The sequence below is a fragment of the Hydra viridissima genome, unplaced genomic scaffold (genome assembly GCF_058129835.1).
Source record: "Hydra viridissima isolate aposymbiotic clone 2 unplaced genomic scaffold, HvirCarnegie_v1 scaffold_4, whole genome shotgun sequence".
Lineage (NCBI taxonomy): Eukaryota > Metazoa > Cnidaria > Hydrozoa > Anthoathecata > Hydridae > Hydra > Hydra viridissima.
The window spans coordinates 11,200,356-11,216,568 of NW_028324303.1; the positions used below are offsets into that span (position 1 = coordinate 11,200,356).

Sequence of the window (16,213 nt, forward strand, 5' to 3'; positions counted from 1 at the left end):
GTGTGCAGTTCTTGGTCAGTATGTCCCCCCCCCTTTTTTTTTTCTCCTCTAAATATTTAACAGCATATTACATTTGAAAATGTTTTTTTTTCTTCGAAATATTTTCTTTAAAACGTTACTAACCGTTTTTAAAAATTCGCTACAGAAATTCAATCATTTACGGTTTGAACTTAAAAACAAAAACGGTTAGTATTAAGTAACCCGATGAGAATTTTTGAGAATATTTTTAAAAAGAAATTTATTGCACTAAATGTTCTTTTACTTCTCAAGCGATCTTACACCAATTGATTCCATTTCAATCGATTATAAAAATAGTCTATCCTAGAAAGCGTCTATACGTTTACCCGTGTTCCTGTTTAATAGTTGCGAACAGACGACGGAATAGTTGATTTTCAGACGATACAAACATTCAGACACCTTTCAGTCCGTCTTTGAAGTCCTTTGTGTAAACCACCGAGTACTTATTAACATTGATACCACCGTGTTTGAAAACATCTTTTGTAGTTAAGCACGGCATCATATCTTCAAAACTATCTTTTCCGATAAACCAGTCTTCGGTTTGATGGCATTGGTCTCTGCTCGTGTTTTCATGGAGCCACGCATCATGAGAGCTTTTGTATATAGAGTGTAAACGAATGTTGATCAACGGATGCGACTGCATGTGATAAAAAAAAAAAAATTAAAAAAATCAAAATGATTTAGAAACAATCATGACTTAGAAAGGATGGGGGATTGGGGCGGGGTGGAAGTGATTTTTTCGACCTAAGAGCCTGTTTATCTGGAAAGCGGGCTGGCTCGTTTGCCGAGCCCTAAGAAGGCATTTTTTTCTAATCAAAAATACCGCAAAAAATCTTCTTGTTTAAGTAAAATATAAAATTTTTTTTGTAACTTTTACAAACAAAAAACAGTTACATCTGCTAAAAACAGTTACATCTGCTTACATCTCTTGGTTGACTTTTACAAACAAAAAACAGTTACATCTGCTTAAAAATAGCTTATTTGATTCCGGCTGGCAAACCTTTAAACTCCCTCCCCCCGATCTACGTATAAACCTGCAAAGTGCAAACCAACATAATGCCTCTCGCAAGACAACTGCCAATATAATAGCAAAGATGTATATTGATATGAACTGTTTTACCTTGAGGGATTTTCCAACTGTGCTTCTACGGAACATGAGATCACGCGTACCCGATACATAGCGCATCTTATATGTATTTTGACTGATCTTGCATTCGAGCCTATTGTCCATTATAATATCTGAAGTTGGAGACGACACACTAGAAGTTAAACTAGCAAGTTATTGAAAGTTAAAATTTTTATAAAACATAATACTTTTTAGGTAAAAATATAACATTTAACATTTTTTTGGTAAAAATTGTTCATTAGTTTACTGTAGCAACTTTAAAACCATCGCAAAAGTAAGAATTATATTCGAACCCTTCCTCGTTCAGCTCTTCAGTGTCATCACAATCATCTCGCTTCTTCCTCTTGTGTTTGTTCATCCTCTTTGCAAAACGCTGTAAAACTCGCGAATTTCTAAAGTAAAGAAATGTAGTAACTAATCAGTTTGTTTTCAACAAAAGCTGTGGTAAAAGATTTCAAAAGATAATAAATTACCTTAATAAAAAGATTGGCTTTTTGCAGAGATGCTCTTTGAGTTCAGGCATAATTTCAGAATTACCAACAAATCTCTCAACATATTCCGACCATTTCTACTCAAAACATACAAATGCACAATAAAAGGTAAAAAGAATTGAGATTTACAACATTATAGTCGTTTAAAAATCTAATAAATACTGGTTAGTAGCAAATAAAACTCAGAGAACAATTAGTTACAGCTAAACTTAGTAACAAATAATCTAAAAATACCCCCCCCCCCCCACACACACACACACAAACACACAATCAGTGACTTTCTAAAGTGTTTATGCATTTTTTTTGTTATTGTGAAGGTTACAATAAGTTTAAAAGGTTTAAGAAAAAATTTTGTTTTTGCATGTGATTTCAGTTATTTATTTGCTACATTCAATATGCTCATTGCTTAAATTATTTACTTTGTTAAGAACATGTGTTCAGTTAAAAGAATATACTTCTGTGTAAACATTTTTTTATACAATTTAAAAGTCATTAAAAGTATTTTTAATCCTCTAATGAGTTTTTAATATAAGAATTTTGTTTTACTTTTAGATAAGTGGTGGGAACAAAAAATAATTAAACCGTATGGAGCAGTTTTTATAAAACGAAGCATTTAAAAAATGAAATGACGCCAAATTTCAATGCACCTAAAAGTCTTGCTTGGTGTCAGAAGCAAATTTTGCAAATCATTGCAAAATTTATTAACACAAAACATATTTGGACAATAAAAGTTTTTTACCAAAACCATTGAATAGAAGATTGAGATCTATGTGGTCAGAACTTTGAAAATACTGTTCCAAATAAGAGGCTTCTTGAATGAAAATACTGTTCAAATAAGAGGCTTCTTGAATAAAAATACTGTTCAAATAAGAGGCTTTTTGAATGAAAATACTGTTCAAATAAGAGGCTTCTTAAATGAAAAAAATTTGAAGGTTTCAGCTAAAACAATTCTGAGGAGTTTTTAAGGTGTAGGGCTAAAAGCTCACACAAAAAATCACTGCTCACTAAGAGGCATCAAAACCTCAGGCCAAATTTTGTAAAAAAAAATACACAAAATGGACAAATAAGGATTGGGCAAGAGTGATCTGGTCAGATGAGTCTAAAATTAATTGCTTTGGCGGCAATGGTAGGGAAAAAACAAATAGAAAAGAATACACCAATTGGATAAAATACAGCTTGGCATTTTAAGCCAGCATTAAAGTTTGGTGGCAGCTCAATAATGGTTCAATGTTGCATGACGGCAAGTGCTAATGTTGGCAGCTCAATAATGGTTCAATGTTGCATGACGGTAAGTGCTATCAGAAAAATTTCTGATAGCACTTGCCGTCATGCAACATTGAACCATTATTGAAAATCATTTAACATTGAGATTTTGAAAAGCCATTATGTCCATAGAAATGTTTGATTCTGAAGCAACTTTTCTGAAAGACAATAATCCAATGTGAAAATAACGCAAAAATGGTTTTCAGACAACCAAATTGATATACTTTCCTGGCCACCCATTCCTTGCTTCTCAACCCAATTAAGCACCTGTGGGGATTTTAAAAAGAGCAGTGACAAGTGAAGTTGGAAACATTAATGAATTGTGATTAGAAATTCAAAATGCATGGGAAAATATACCATATGAAACATACAAAACTTTCAATGAAAGTATGCCTGAGCAGCTTTTGGCAGTTATTGTTTTCTACAATGGTTACACTAAGACATGTACACAGATGACAGAGTTGGATTTTAACTCTTATTATAAGTATGATGTGTATAAATCTTTATTAAACTGATATATTTACAAGATTTTATGTTTTAGATTTAGATTATATATCTAATTGATTAAGCATGCTGAAGCCCAAAAGAGCATTGGACTTGTGAGTTTCAATGATCCCACATTGTTGATCTACATGAAGACAGAATTAGTCAACAAAAAATATAAGAAAAACTTTCAATCCCACTTTCTAAGACCAGAAAAAATCCATGCATGTTCTGATGTGGTGTTTACGAAAACCGTGCATCATTTTAAGTAGCTTATTGTTTTAAAATATCATTGTATTAATGTTGTTCAAAATTTAAACAACTCTGTTATTAAAACAATTAGTTTTAATCGAACTGTCATCAAATCAAGATAAGAAGCGAGAAAAAATTTTGCATTTTCTTTTTGAAAATTCTGGTGTATCAAACAAAACAATTTCTAAAGAGCTGCAGATTTAAGGACACTAGTACAATCAAAAGGAAATCAGGAAGTGGAAGAAAAAAATGTTTTGTTAGAAGAGATCTTGGTAAAAAAGTGAAAGATGCCTTAGACAGAAAACTGGAGATTTCTGTTCAAACTTTAGCGAATAAATTTAAAACAGTTGCTTCCACTATACAAAGAGTAAAGAGAAATTGCGGTTATAAATCTTATAAAAAGAAAAAAGTTCCTTGTCGTGAAGAAAAGCAAGAAAATGTCATAATTCATGTTCAAAGCTGTTCTTTAAAAAATTATGTACTAAAAAATCTTGTTTGATTATTGACAATAAAACTTGTGCTGCATATTTCAGATCTCTTCCAGGACACCAATATTAGTCAGCAACTAATTGTAAGAAACTGAATTCCAATTATAAATGAATTGGAATGCAAAAATCTGCTAAAAAATTCTTAGTTCGGCAAGCAATTTGTGAATGCGGTGAACGAAGCTCTTTTTTTGTGACTACGGGAACAATTAACACCAAGGTATACATAAAAGAATGCCTCAAGAAACGTCTTTTATTATTTTTAAGAACACACACAGGTAACCCGTTATTTTGGCGTTAATCCACCAAATTGTCCCTAACTTCGTCCTATTGAAAGATATTGGGCTCTTGTCAAAAGAAAACTAAGGTTCAATGTAAAAGAAGTCAAAAACATAAAAGAACTCAAAAATAAATGGATTAGAGCTACCAAGAAAGTCCAGCTGAAGACTGTGCAAAAGCTAATGTCGAGTGTAAAACGCAAAGTGTGTGCGCTCTCACATAAAAAACTTCACAAACTTTCTAAAGTGAAATTTAATAGTACTAATATATGTACTTTCAAAATATATAACATTAAATATCAAAATATAATAATTAAATAAATATCCTTTATAATGTCCTCGCAGATTTTTTCTGGTACATGTCTTACTAAAGAGTGATTGTTTAATTTACCAGAGAGAGGAAGGAATGCATATCAACACACCCAGGTCATCCAGAGCCTTCTGAGAGAACCTTGCATCTTATTAAGAAAAATGTCAAACATAATCCATATTGCAACGCCTCAGACATAGCAACATAAGCTGGTGTCAGTCCAAAATAGCTGTCAGGCATCTTCATAAGCTAGGCTACTATGACAGAGCTGCAAGAAAGAAGCCACTTCTTTATCCAGCCAATATCAAGAAAGGATTGGGCTCATGAAATGGTGGAGAGAACTATGACATTTTGGAACTCCATCATGTTCTCTGATAAGTCACAATTTGCATTATTCTCAGACAATGGAAGGTTGTAGGTATGGTGACTCTGTAGCCAAGAATTTGACATCAAAAGATTGCAGCCATAAATGAAACATGGTGGCTTTTCATCATGGTGGTAAAAAGCCACCATACTATTGGGGTGCAATATAGAGCGATTGTTGGTCAGAGCTAGTGGTACCAAGGTAATATCAATTCAGCTAAATATGTTTCCTTATTTCATAAAGGACTCTTTCAAATAGTCTCAGGTGGTAGGATGATTAAACACGACTCTTTGTTTATGGATGGAGCACCTTGCCACACTACCTTGTCACAAAATTGTTTGAATCAAAATAAAAAAACTTTCATGGCTGAGCAGTCACCTGATATAATTGACAAAAATTGCCATTGTCAAAGATTATTGCATGAAAAATAGCAAGAAACCCTCAGGATGATATTCGTGAACTAATTTACAGCATGCCTAATTGTAATCATTTAAAAACTTTTGCCATTATTAATAGAAATTTTGGTTTATTGGCTGTCTATTTGATTCTGTTATGTCTGTACATACAGACATGACAGAATTGAATAGACACACAGACACACATACACACATATATATGTTTGTGTGTATACAGTTGTGGACAAAATAATAGTAGTGGCTAGTAAAACAATTATTTGTGATAATTTTATGTAAATTTAAATATAAATTAATAAATTTAGGCATAACAGTAATACAAACACTGAATAATGAAATGAGAGTAAAGAATGTTCGTAACACTGTTCAAATTACTTTAGGGAAGTCCCGAATTTTATATATGAACATATCTAGATTTGTAGGTTAAAATAACATATCTGGTGTTTCCTATCAATTTATTTATATTAGCTTTTTGTTTATTTGGTTTTAGTAAGACTAATTCAAGGTAAGATTAATTTTAGTGTTAATTTAATGAAATATATAAAATAATCGTATAAATTTATTTTATAAATAGAAATTATGGGTTGTGCAAAGCATTGTGGTGCAGAAAAGAGACAACTAATTATTAAATTAAAGCAAGAAGGGAAAAAATTTTTTCAAGAGACATTAAGTTGTTCTCCTATGATGATTAGATGTGCTCTAAAATGGAAAAATGTAGGCGAAACAAGGGGCAGAAAACAAAAAACGACTGAACATCAAGACAGATTGATAAAACGTGCTGCTGTTGCCGATCCTTTTGTAACTTCCCGCCATATTAAAGAAGATTTAAATTTAAGCGTTTCTTTGAGAGCAGTACGTAGGCATTTAGTACAAAGTAAGTTTGTCGCCAGAAGCCCAAGAAAAGTTCCCCTTTTGAAAAAAAGGCATGTGGTAGCAAGATTACATTTTGCAAAAACGCATGAAGATTGGGTGTTTCAAAATGGCGTAATATTTTGTGGTCTGATGAAAGCAAAATTGTTTTATTTGGGTCAAGTGGACGCAGGTGTATGTAAGGAGGCCACCTAACTCTGCATACAAACTGCAATACACCATAAAAACTGTAAAACATGGCGGAGCAAAAATAAATATTTGGGGTTGTTTTTCTTATTATGGCGTAGGGCCAATCTATAAAAATGATGGTATTATGGACCAAGACATATACCTTCAAATATTAAAAAATACCATGTTGCCCTATGCAGAAGAAGATATGCCCCTAAGATGGGTTTATATGCAGGACAACGATCTAAAGCATACCAGTCGCAGGGTAAAAAGTTGGTTCATCGAGAATAGGGTTGCAGTTATGGATTGGCCTGCACAGCCACCAGATCTCAATCCGATTGAAAACCTTTGTACGGATGTAAAAGAGGCAGTTTATAGTCAAAAACCAAAAAATCAGCAGGAGTTATGGCAAGTTGTCCAGAATGCTTGGAAAAACATTCCTTTAGAACGTTGTCAAAATTTGATTAACTCTATGCCGAATAGATGCAAAGCTGTGATAAAAAACCAGGGGCATGCAATAAAATATTAATTTTTTACTATTGTTTAATTAAATTTACATCATTTTTTTTGTTAATAAAATAAATTATTTGCAATACAACATTAAATAAATTAATACTACTATTATTATGTCCAACCTGTTTTTTATACTTATATAATTATTATAAATAAAAGCAAAAATTAAAAATTTTCTACTAATTAGTTTATCATCTCACACCTATTTAACTAATAATCCAGTATTACAATTTCATTTTCAGTAACTGTTTAAAGATAGTAATATTAATTCGTTAATTTTAATCACACCACTATTATTTTGTCCATAACTGTATATAAATGTTTAGCAAATATTTTGTAAATAACCTCAACTTCAGCTTGATCTTCAGATGAGTCACCTTCATTTGGAAGAAGCTCCATACTAACTTTGCATGTGCCATTATCCTTGTGCTGCTTAGAAGAAATTTTATAACATTACAAGACTCTTTAAAATAAATGATTAAATACCAAACAAAAAAAGATCATTACTTACAAAATAAATTTTGAAAGAATTTTCATCTGACAAAATGCTTTCTACTTTCTTTTGATAGGCTAGTTCTAAAGCAGATCTAGCTGTTGCAGTAATAGATAAGCCACCTGCAGCACCATTCCGACGTTCATCCTCATATATAGCATACAGCTTCATGCTGATATCATCTGTTACAAGGCTGTGAAGCTATGGAAATATCAAAGCAATATAGCAAAAAGTTACATCAAAGAAAAAAAAAAAAAAAAAAAAAAAAAAAAAAAAAAAAAGGACCATAAATGTCATGCAACAGTTCATGGTTTGTACAGACTGAAAAATTCCTCATAGAACCTTTTTTCCTGAGTTTTGCTAAAAAATATCCTTAAAGGTACCAGTAAAACTTTTTTCTCTGAGTGTTTTATATTTGTCAATAAGCATGTTTTTATTTTTAACAGTTCACCTAACTTTTAAAATTTTCTTTCATTCAAATATAAAAAAAATAATCTCTTTTATAAAAATAAACATTCGTTTTTTTTTAAGTTAATATAATATAAAAATTATAGCAAGAATCAGAACAGAAAAACATTGAAATCAAAAATATTACAGAAAAATTTAGTAATAAATCATGCTACAGATATTAAAATTAATTTCAAACGAAACCATAAACTAAAACTAATCAATAACAAGAACAAAAATGAACTTTTAAAGCATATTTCAACAAGTATTAAAAAAAATAAATCAGTCAATGATCGATTATAAAAATATTTTAAAATTTTTTTTCTTAGACAAATTTAATATTCAAGAACTGTATCTTTCTATAGAATTATAAATAGTTAAAATTGAATTATAAATAGTTAAAAATTGAATTTATAATTAACCTTTAATTAAAGAATGAAATCCATATAAAAGGTTCTATTTCAATCAAATTTAAACATTAAGAATTGAAACCTTTCAGGTCTGCTGGTGAGTAGCCTGAGTTTCAGACCATTATGAAAAAGTGTGTATATATGAGAGTATTATGATGACTTTAACTAAATGGACCAGGACTTTCGCTGTGCTTTTTCAAAAGAAAATCCTTACTTCCCAGGTTTTTAGGTTCCATACTAATCTTGGATTAGTACAACAAATGATAATAAAAAAAAAATTTCATATTTTATCAGTAGTATTTTAAAAAACAATAACATTCTTGCAAACAAACCTGACGAACAATATTCTGAATTAGTTTATCTATTGTAAATGCAATATATGAGTTTACACCAAAGGCTTCACGCAAGGAATCTTCAAATGCATTTGAATCTGTAAGTCCTTAAAAAAGAAACAAAAAGTATGACATCAAGTAATTATATATCTTCAAATATTTGTTTTGTCTTTTTTACATATTCAATAAAATCAAGACATCATAACAACACTACAACTACAATACTATATTGAATATTTAAAATCATAATTTTTAACATACCATCCAACAAATTTTTAACCATGACCAAAAACGCTGGATAATAATCTTCAACATCAGCTATAGGTGTTTTCTTTAAACGCAAAGCTATAGCTGTCCCCTCTCTTCTGTGTTTTTTATCATTTGATTCAAATGCTGCTGCTTCTGCAGCAAGCTGATTCATCTTCAGCAACCGCTCACATAACATCTAAAACAAACAATTTAGCAATTTGTTGTTTTTTTTCTATTTTATCAGAATATAACCAACTATAAGAAAAATAAGAATAAAAAGTTTCTAAAGTGTATATATACTTGTGGTATTCTGCATGAACTAAAACTCAAAACTTTGAATTCTGATGGTACATTATATGCAATTTTTATGTGGACATTCAACTTCAATACTGCTTCAGAAAAACACTTAATTTTTGAATAATAATTTGGTTAGCCATGTTTTTTCATTATTGCTAAACCTAATTTAAAAATTTTTGGGATAACCACAGAAACACAGTACAGACAACATAATTTCAGTTTTAGTCTTGATCCATCTCTAATTCTGATTCAAAATACATGCCTGAATACTCAAAACAAAGATGTAAATGAATCCAATAAAAAATGGTTTAGATTTAAATAATCCCAAATGCTGCAAAATGTAACAAGGAAACAGTACTTTTAATGCTTAACTAAATCTTCTGATCTATCATCAAAAGTATGGAATTTTAATGATAGGTCTTTCAATTTATAATGTGAAAAAAAGTAGCATGTATGACAAAAAAATTTGATCATATGATAGAGGTTGTTTCTTAAACAAGTATTAATACAATTGCTTCAAAATTTGCTACATCTAATTCTTTTCTCAACAAGTAAAAAAGATTGATCAGTATTAAAAAGATGCAAGAAAATAATCAGAAGAACGTTAATCAAACACAAATTAATAAAACATTTTGTTTCAAAAGCAGATTGTGCTTCCTGTTAAAATTGGTTTCTTAGATTATTCCTCAAGAGGCTTTAGTACAAAATTTTTTATTACTAAATTTCTAGAACTGTTAAAAATAAATACAGATTAGGGAAATCATACTTGATGCATCCTTAACATGATGAACCATGTGCTATTTGTAAAAAACAAGTTATATTCATCATTTTGATATGATATATTTTTCTTTTCTGGAATTTCATCTTGCTCATCATCACTTAAATCGCCAGGTGGTGCAAAAAACAAGTATTGACAAAAATGAAGTAGAACAGCTTTAATTTTTGTTTTGTCTTCTTTGTGTATGCTTGTTTGACGCTTCATATGATGAATGATTAATGAGGATGCATCTTCTAGTGTTGACTGATCCTATTTCAAAATTATTTATAAATATTTCTAACAACTGTTACATATTTAAAGAAATTTAAACAAAATAAAATTTTAAAACTCTTGACTACCAGATAAAAAATGTTTTTACTAAAAGCCAAAGATTTAAAAATTTTAAAATTCCAAAAACAGTTTATCAAAATAAAAAATACTATCCATTAAATTGATTAAAATCTCAAACTTGAATTGAGTAAGAATTTTCTCTTTAATTTCAAATGAGAAAATAATAAACCAATTTTTAAGGTTACTTATTTACAAATAACTGCTGTTGGAAAACTAATGGAAAAATTGCAAACCTGATATACAAAAGTGATGTGTGGTCCAGATAATTCAGTGCTGCCCTCGTCTATTTGATCACTTCTCTGCTTGTAAAAAGAAGAATCATGAATTCCCTCATAATTGTATAAATTTTAAGTGGTAAACTTTTTAAAAAGAATGTAAAATGATCAGATGCATATTATTAATCAAAATCTTAAGTAGTGTACCTCTTCATATAACAGCTCTATATCACGAATTATACTTTTTGATCGAATAGCTTTTAAATCGCTTTGTTTGAAGTTTATACCTTGATGGTCTAATGACTAAAAACATCACATTATCTTAAGAATGAGATAATCAAGATAAATTTAAAAAACAAGAATCAAAATGAATTTAAAAAATTCTCCTTTAAAAGCTCTTTCAAAAAAAAAAAAAAAGTATAACCAAAAAATTTTACAAACTTTAAGATAGTATTTTTCATTCTGATCCCTCCATATCCGGTTGAATTGCTTCTGTGCAATTCTCCATTCCTCATCTTTCTGTTTGAGACGTTTTAATACCACAGGTATTGCAACATTTGGTGTTTTCTTCAAACCATCAATAATTTCTGGTGACTTGTCCCCGTAAATTCTAATTTGAAAAAGCATTACTATTCAGCAATTTTCAAATAAATCTCTCTCTTTGCAAATATTTACATTTGCTTGTTTTAACATTACAAAAACTATAATGTTAATGATTACAAAAAAAAACTGTTTAAAGATAATTTTAATTATAATGATGATTCCAAATTTTTTAAAGTTCTACTTATAAATGAGTAGCAACAAATATTAATAAAAGAAACTAAAAATACCTGTAAATGGCTTTTCTATGGATGATCTCAGAAGTACCTCCCAAGCAATTGTCCAGACGTAATTTCTGCTGTTCATCAGTATTCATCCTTGAAAGTTTTTTTTGAATACCCTCCAAAACTTTAATTGTAGATAGGTTTGCTTCTACAACAATGTCAAGCTCAAAGCGCTCATCTTCGCATTTATAAATATACTCTTCATATTGTGTTTTTCTTGTTCCAGGAAACTGAGTATCTTCAGACCAGGATGGAAGTGAGACCCAGGTATCATTTAGAAGATCCTTACATAGCTGAGTTCGACCTGAACACTTTGGTTGAATGTAACTTTTAGGTAAAGCACGATAACTAGCACCACTCCTTTTGCATGATGCAAAATCTAGTATAGATTTAGTAGATTCAGATATTTTTATACTTTTTCACTTCAATTGTTTAAAGCTGTTAAAAAGCTAACTAATTTTGAAAATTCTGCAAGTAAACTAGCTGAAAAAAATATGCATAAAATACAAACCAATCTCTAAATGAGCCAATTCTCCACCAGTTCCTCTGTCCTTAAATCCTGTTATATTTGTTTCAGTTTGCTGATTATCTTTATATCCAAGAAATGCTTTAAACCAATTAAACAAATCAGGGAATTTTCCCAAAAATGTTGTAGAAAGTTGAATTAATTCTGCCCTAGAAATAACCTCATGATTAAATAATATTAAGCACCGAAGAAAATTTTCATAGACTTCTTGACTTTTTAATGCTTTTCTCACTTTATCAAAAAATGCAAAATCACTAAAACTGCCATGCTTTACAGCCTCCTCAAGGGAAATGTCTTTTAATGCTGATTTATGGCGTTTTTTATTTTTATCAGAAATATCTTTATCAACCTCAATTTGTTCTTGCTTAACCGTATTTTGAGAGCTTAACTTTTTTGTCTTAGCTGTTAGAATTTTTGTTGCATTATTTCCTGCTGATGTGGTTATTTTGGTGCCTTTAGATAAAGGTTGATACTGGGTAACCACGGTGGCAGCAGCAACAGTTGATACCATATTGGGATTAAATGTTGACCCGGTAGCATCTGGTAAAAATTGACTAAACTCTTGAAGCAAATCTTCTTGCTTGTTGAAGAGTTTGGCAACCTGCTGATACACCTCAGTAGCAAGTTTACCTTCTCTAGCATAAATGTCTTGCTCTTGACACACCCTACCATATTGATCAACAGTGTTCTCTTTAATTGCTTTCTGCTCTGTTTGATAGTTATTCAGAATGTCAAGGAACTTTTGGTAGACCTCAGGTTGACCTTGAAACCGATTCTTTATTTTTGTTACATAGTTAATTGCATGATGTTGAGCCTTGATGAAATTAAATTAAATTTAAGGCAATTTTTTCAATCAAATAATAAAAAAAGATAGAACTACTAATATATATGTAGAAATAAATACACAAACCATTTTCTATACCTGTGTTTGAGACTGAACACCAGGAGAAGGTAAAGATATAACAGGAGCGGATGAAATCGGGGAACAAGAAGTCTTTGATGGCAATGAAGTTGGCCGAGTTGGAGATTTTGGTAATGTAGTAGTTACAGCAGTAGATACCAGTGTACTTACTTGACTTATAGATGGTACAATAGGTGGCTGAAAAGAGGTCAGCGATGTAAATGTTAATTTTGCAGCTTTTGGTTAAAAAATGATTAACAAAAAATTTTCAAATAAAAAATTATTGGAAATATTTACCAAAGATTATAATTGAACTATTTACCCAACACCCACCAAAAATTTTCAAAAATTTTCAAAAATTTTCAAAAATAAGAAAATCTTTACAGAACTTAAAATCTTTTTTTTTTTAATTATTTTTCGCAGAATCAGGAAATATTGACCTTCCTATTTTTGAGACATTGGCAAGATATAACTAAAAATTTACAACTTAAAATAAAAGAACATGTGTCAATTAAAATTTAAGGTTATGATTTTGACAATGATGTTCGTACAAAATAATAATAATAAAAAAAAGGTAGTTTTTAATAAATTTACAGAGTATTAAGCTTAAATTAATGATTTTTCTCATCAACTTTTAGTTAGAAATTCTAGTTTATTGAAATAAAAATTTTAAAACTAATATCCCAAAAAAAGGACATTAGCAGGCTTTGGGTTAACAAAGACCTAATAAGGACAAAAATTCAATTTATTAACAAAAACAAAAAATCTTTAACAAAATGTTTTTATAATTAAAAAAAACTTGTGAACCTTAAAGTATTTCTAGATATTTTGACTTACCTTATTCTGAACTGGTTGACTGGGAGCTGCAATAAGTCCACTTCCTGAAATAAGATGGGTTGTAGTACCTGTTGGTGCACACACATTCACAGTGTTAATATCGGTTAAACTTACTTCAATCTTGTATCCAGGGGGTAAAAATGTGTTAAAGCCAACAATCAAATCCAGATGTCCTTTAAAAAGTGCTGAAACACGACTGATTACTCCAGGTGTATCAATACTAAAATATTGAGAATGCAATCAAACTTACATTGTAAATCAAAACAGGAGAGCAACACAAAACAAGTAAAACTATAATAAAAAAGATGACTTTATCAAAAATCATACGTTTGTGATTTGAATTCTTTCATGATATCCAAAAATTCATTGTAGACCTATAGAAAAATTTTTCCAATAACAACAAGTGAATAAAATTTGGGCTAATACAAATTTAAAAACAAAATGAAATTTACTTGAGGTTTACTTCCAAACTGTAGCTTTACTTGGTCTAAATACGATAATGCATCTTCAACCTTCAAAGGCAAAACAAACAACAAAGCAAACATTGGTTTCATTTCAAATTTTAATAATTAACACAAACAATCTTTGCTAAATATACCTTCAATCTCTGGTACTGCTGTTGTCCTCCAGCAGTTATGTGAGAAGGACCTTGAATATGCGTTTGAAAAGAAGGCTAAAGTTAACAACAAGAAATACAAATACTTAGACATTGATCTGATTTTTTTAATGGACTTAGTACAGCATACTAAAACACAATAGTTTTTTTAAAGAGATAATGCTCTAGACTGCTATTAAAAAATAAAAAACATGAGAGAAAACATCTCACAGCAAGCTCACCTTTGATGGGATATGTGCAGATGGTTGAGACAATGAAGAATGAGCTCCATTCACTGGTGGGGAAGAGTTTGAACTAAAAAAAAAAATGTAAAGATATATATTTCTGAGTTGAGTTTTAGAGTGATGTCCATTGATATCTATTAACTTTCATAAAAATTACCAAAAGTAACTGACAAGTTATACAACTTGTAATTGAAACATATGTGCATTGTAACAAACAAAATTTACGACTTATAACTGAAAAAGTAAAACAAAAACATAAATGTTATCCAGCAGAATCTTACGCATTAGGTACAGGCATATGAGGTGCTGAAAATGGTTGTCTTGGTAAATCTCTCATTTGCTCAAAATTGTGTGCCAACTGTTTGGGAGTAGGAGCAAGAGCTTGATGAGAAAAACCAGATATAGCTGAAGTAGAGTGTGCACCACTTATTCCAGGAGGGTGAGGTCCTGATATAGTAGGAAGATGATGAGGTCCAGGCAACTGATGAGAACCAGCAATTCCTGGAGCAGGATGTGATCCAACTAGAACAGCATTCTGATGTGAACCTGAAATATTAGTATGATTGTGTGACCCAGACATGGCTGATCTTCTTACACTATAGATATCTGACTCATCATGGCTTCGTTTCATTTCAATTTACTAATTAGATTTTTAAATAAGTTATTTAAACATCTTTAAATGAAAATTACAAAATTGTTAAAATTAACATACAGAATGCTAGGACCTCAATATAACAGTAAATAAATTATTAACACAAAATAACTTCAAAAATAAATTATTCTTAAACAATATCTGAATTTGAAAATAATAAAATACACAAGACTTCAAGTAAAACAATTTAATCAATTTCATTTGTATTATTATTGTTTTTTTTTTGTTAGCTTTTAGGGGCTTTAAGATTGTTACTTGTCCTTATCCACACATTTTTTAAAAAAGTCATGCTAATATTTTTTTTTATAGTTTAGCTCTTTTTCTATTTCGATTTAAAAATTCTAAAGACTTTATCACGTGTGCTTAAAAAATTAGAGAAGATAAAAGAATAGAGCATAGCAAGTAAAAAAACTGGATATAAAACAAGAAAATATTTCCTCTTTTTAAACTTTTTCAACTTAAATCATAACTTTATGGGGCCTGAGCATTGAAAAAATAATCAAAATTGAAGTCTAAAAAAACTTACTAGAATCTTTACTTTTTTAGAAAGATAGCAATTAATAGTAATAAATAACCAACTGTCGATGAAAACGATAATTAAAAAAAGACATTTCAAGGCAATCTTTTTTAAATAAAAATTTAAAACAGTAACTTCAATTAATATCCAATTAAACTGAAAATAGTTTTTAGAAAAGTCTAAATATAATATGAACATCAGATTAAAATAAACACCAGTAAGTCTATATCACGTAGCCACATATTCTACTTGATTTGTTTTCATTTTATTTCGCAGAAGAACGGGCACAAACGCACGATAACCGTGACCGATCTTTAATAATCTTTAGGTTCTTTTTATCATTTTTCCAGAGTTTTTTACCGTGGTGTGACCAAACAAAGTCCTATGCTTTAAGAAAGTCCTAATTTAAGAAATGACAAATTTCGTATATATAAAAGAAACATTTGCGGAAAATAACTTTGTTGTTTTAACTAGATATCTAGTTAGATAAAATAACTAAATTTTCTTCTCTAAATGTTTATTCTATATATA

At 30.0% G+C, this 16,213-nt stretch overlaps 1 protein-coding gene across 1 annotated transcript; it reads right to left on the reverse strand.

Moving 5' to 3' along the window:
- Positions 1–223: 223 nt before the first annotated feature.
- Positions 224–15,207, reverse strand: LOC145183815 (paired amphipathic helix protein Sin3a-like). The gene is made up of 21 exons (XM_090084342.1): positions 14,795–15,207; positions 14,511–14,583; positions 14,272–14,346; positions 14,126–14,185; positions 14,001–14,047; positions 13,674–13,893; positions 12,858–13,034; positions 11,921–12,749; positions 11,416–11,788; positions 11,027–11,195; positions 10,793–10,888; positions 10,604–10,669; positions 10,029–10,289; positions 8,978–9,161; positions 8,717–8,823; positions 7,546–7,728; positions 7,380–7,463; positions 1,618–1,712; positions 1,438–1,536; positions 1,139–1,277; positions 224–655 (listed from the first exon to the last, which is right to left on the reverse strand). Exons 1-21 carry the CDS (start codon positions 15,142–15,144, stop codon positions 410–412), a joined length of 3,933 nt encoding a protein of 1,310 aa, XP_089940468.1. The 5' UTR covers positions 15,145–15,207; the 3' UTR covers positions 224–409.
- Positions 15,208–16,213: the final 1,006 nt, after the last annotated feature.

Coding starts and splice junctions, on each gene's coding strand:
- LOC145183815 (XM_090084342.1), bottom strand. CDS start 15,144: ATGAAACGAAGCCATGATGAGTCAGATATCTATAGTGTAAGAAGATCA. Junction 13,035..13,673: donor GTCAACCAGTTCAGAATAAG/GTAAGTCAAAAT, acceptor ACCTCTTTTCAG/CCACCTATTGTACCATCTAT. Junction 1,537..1,617: donor AAGCCAATCTTTTTATTAAG/GTAATTTATTAT, acceptor TCTTTACTTTAG/AAATTCGCGAGTTTTACAGC.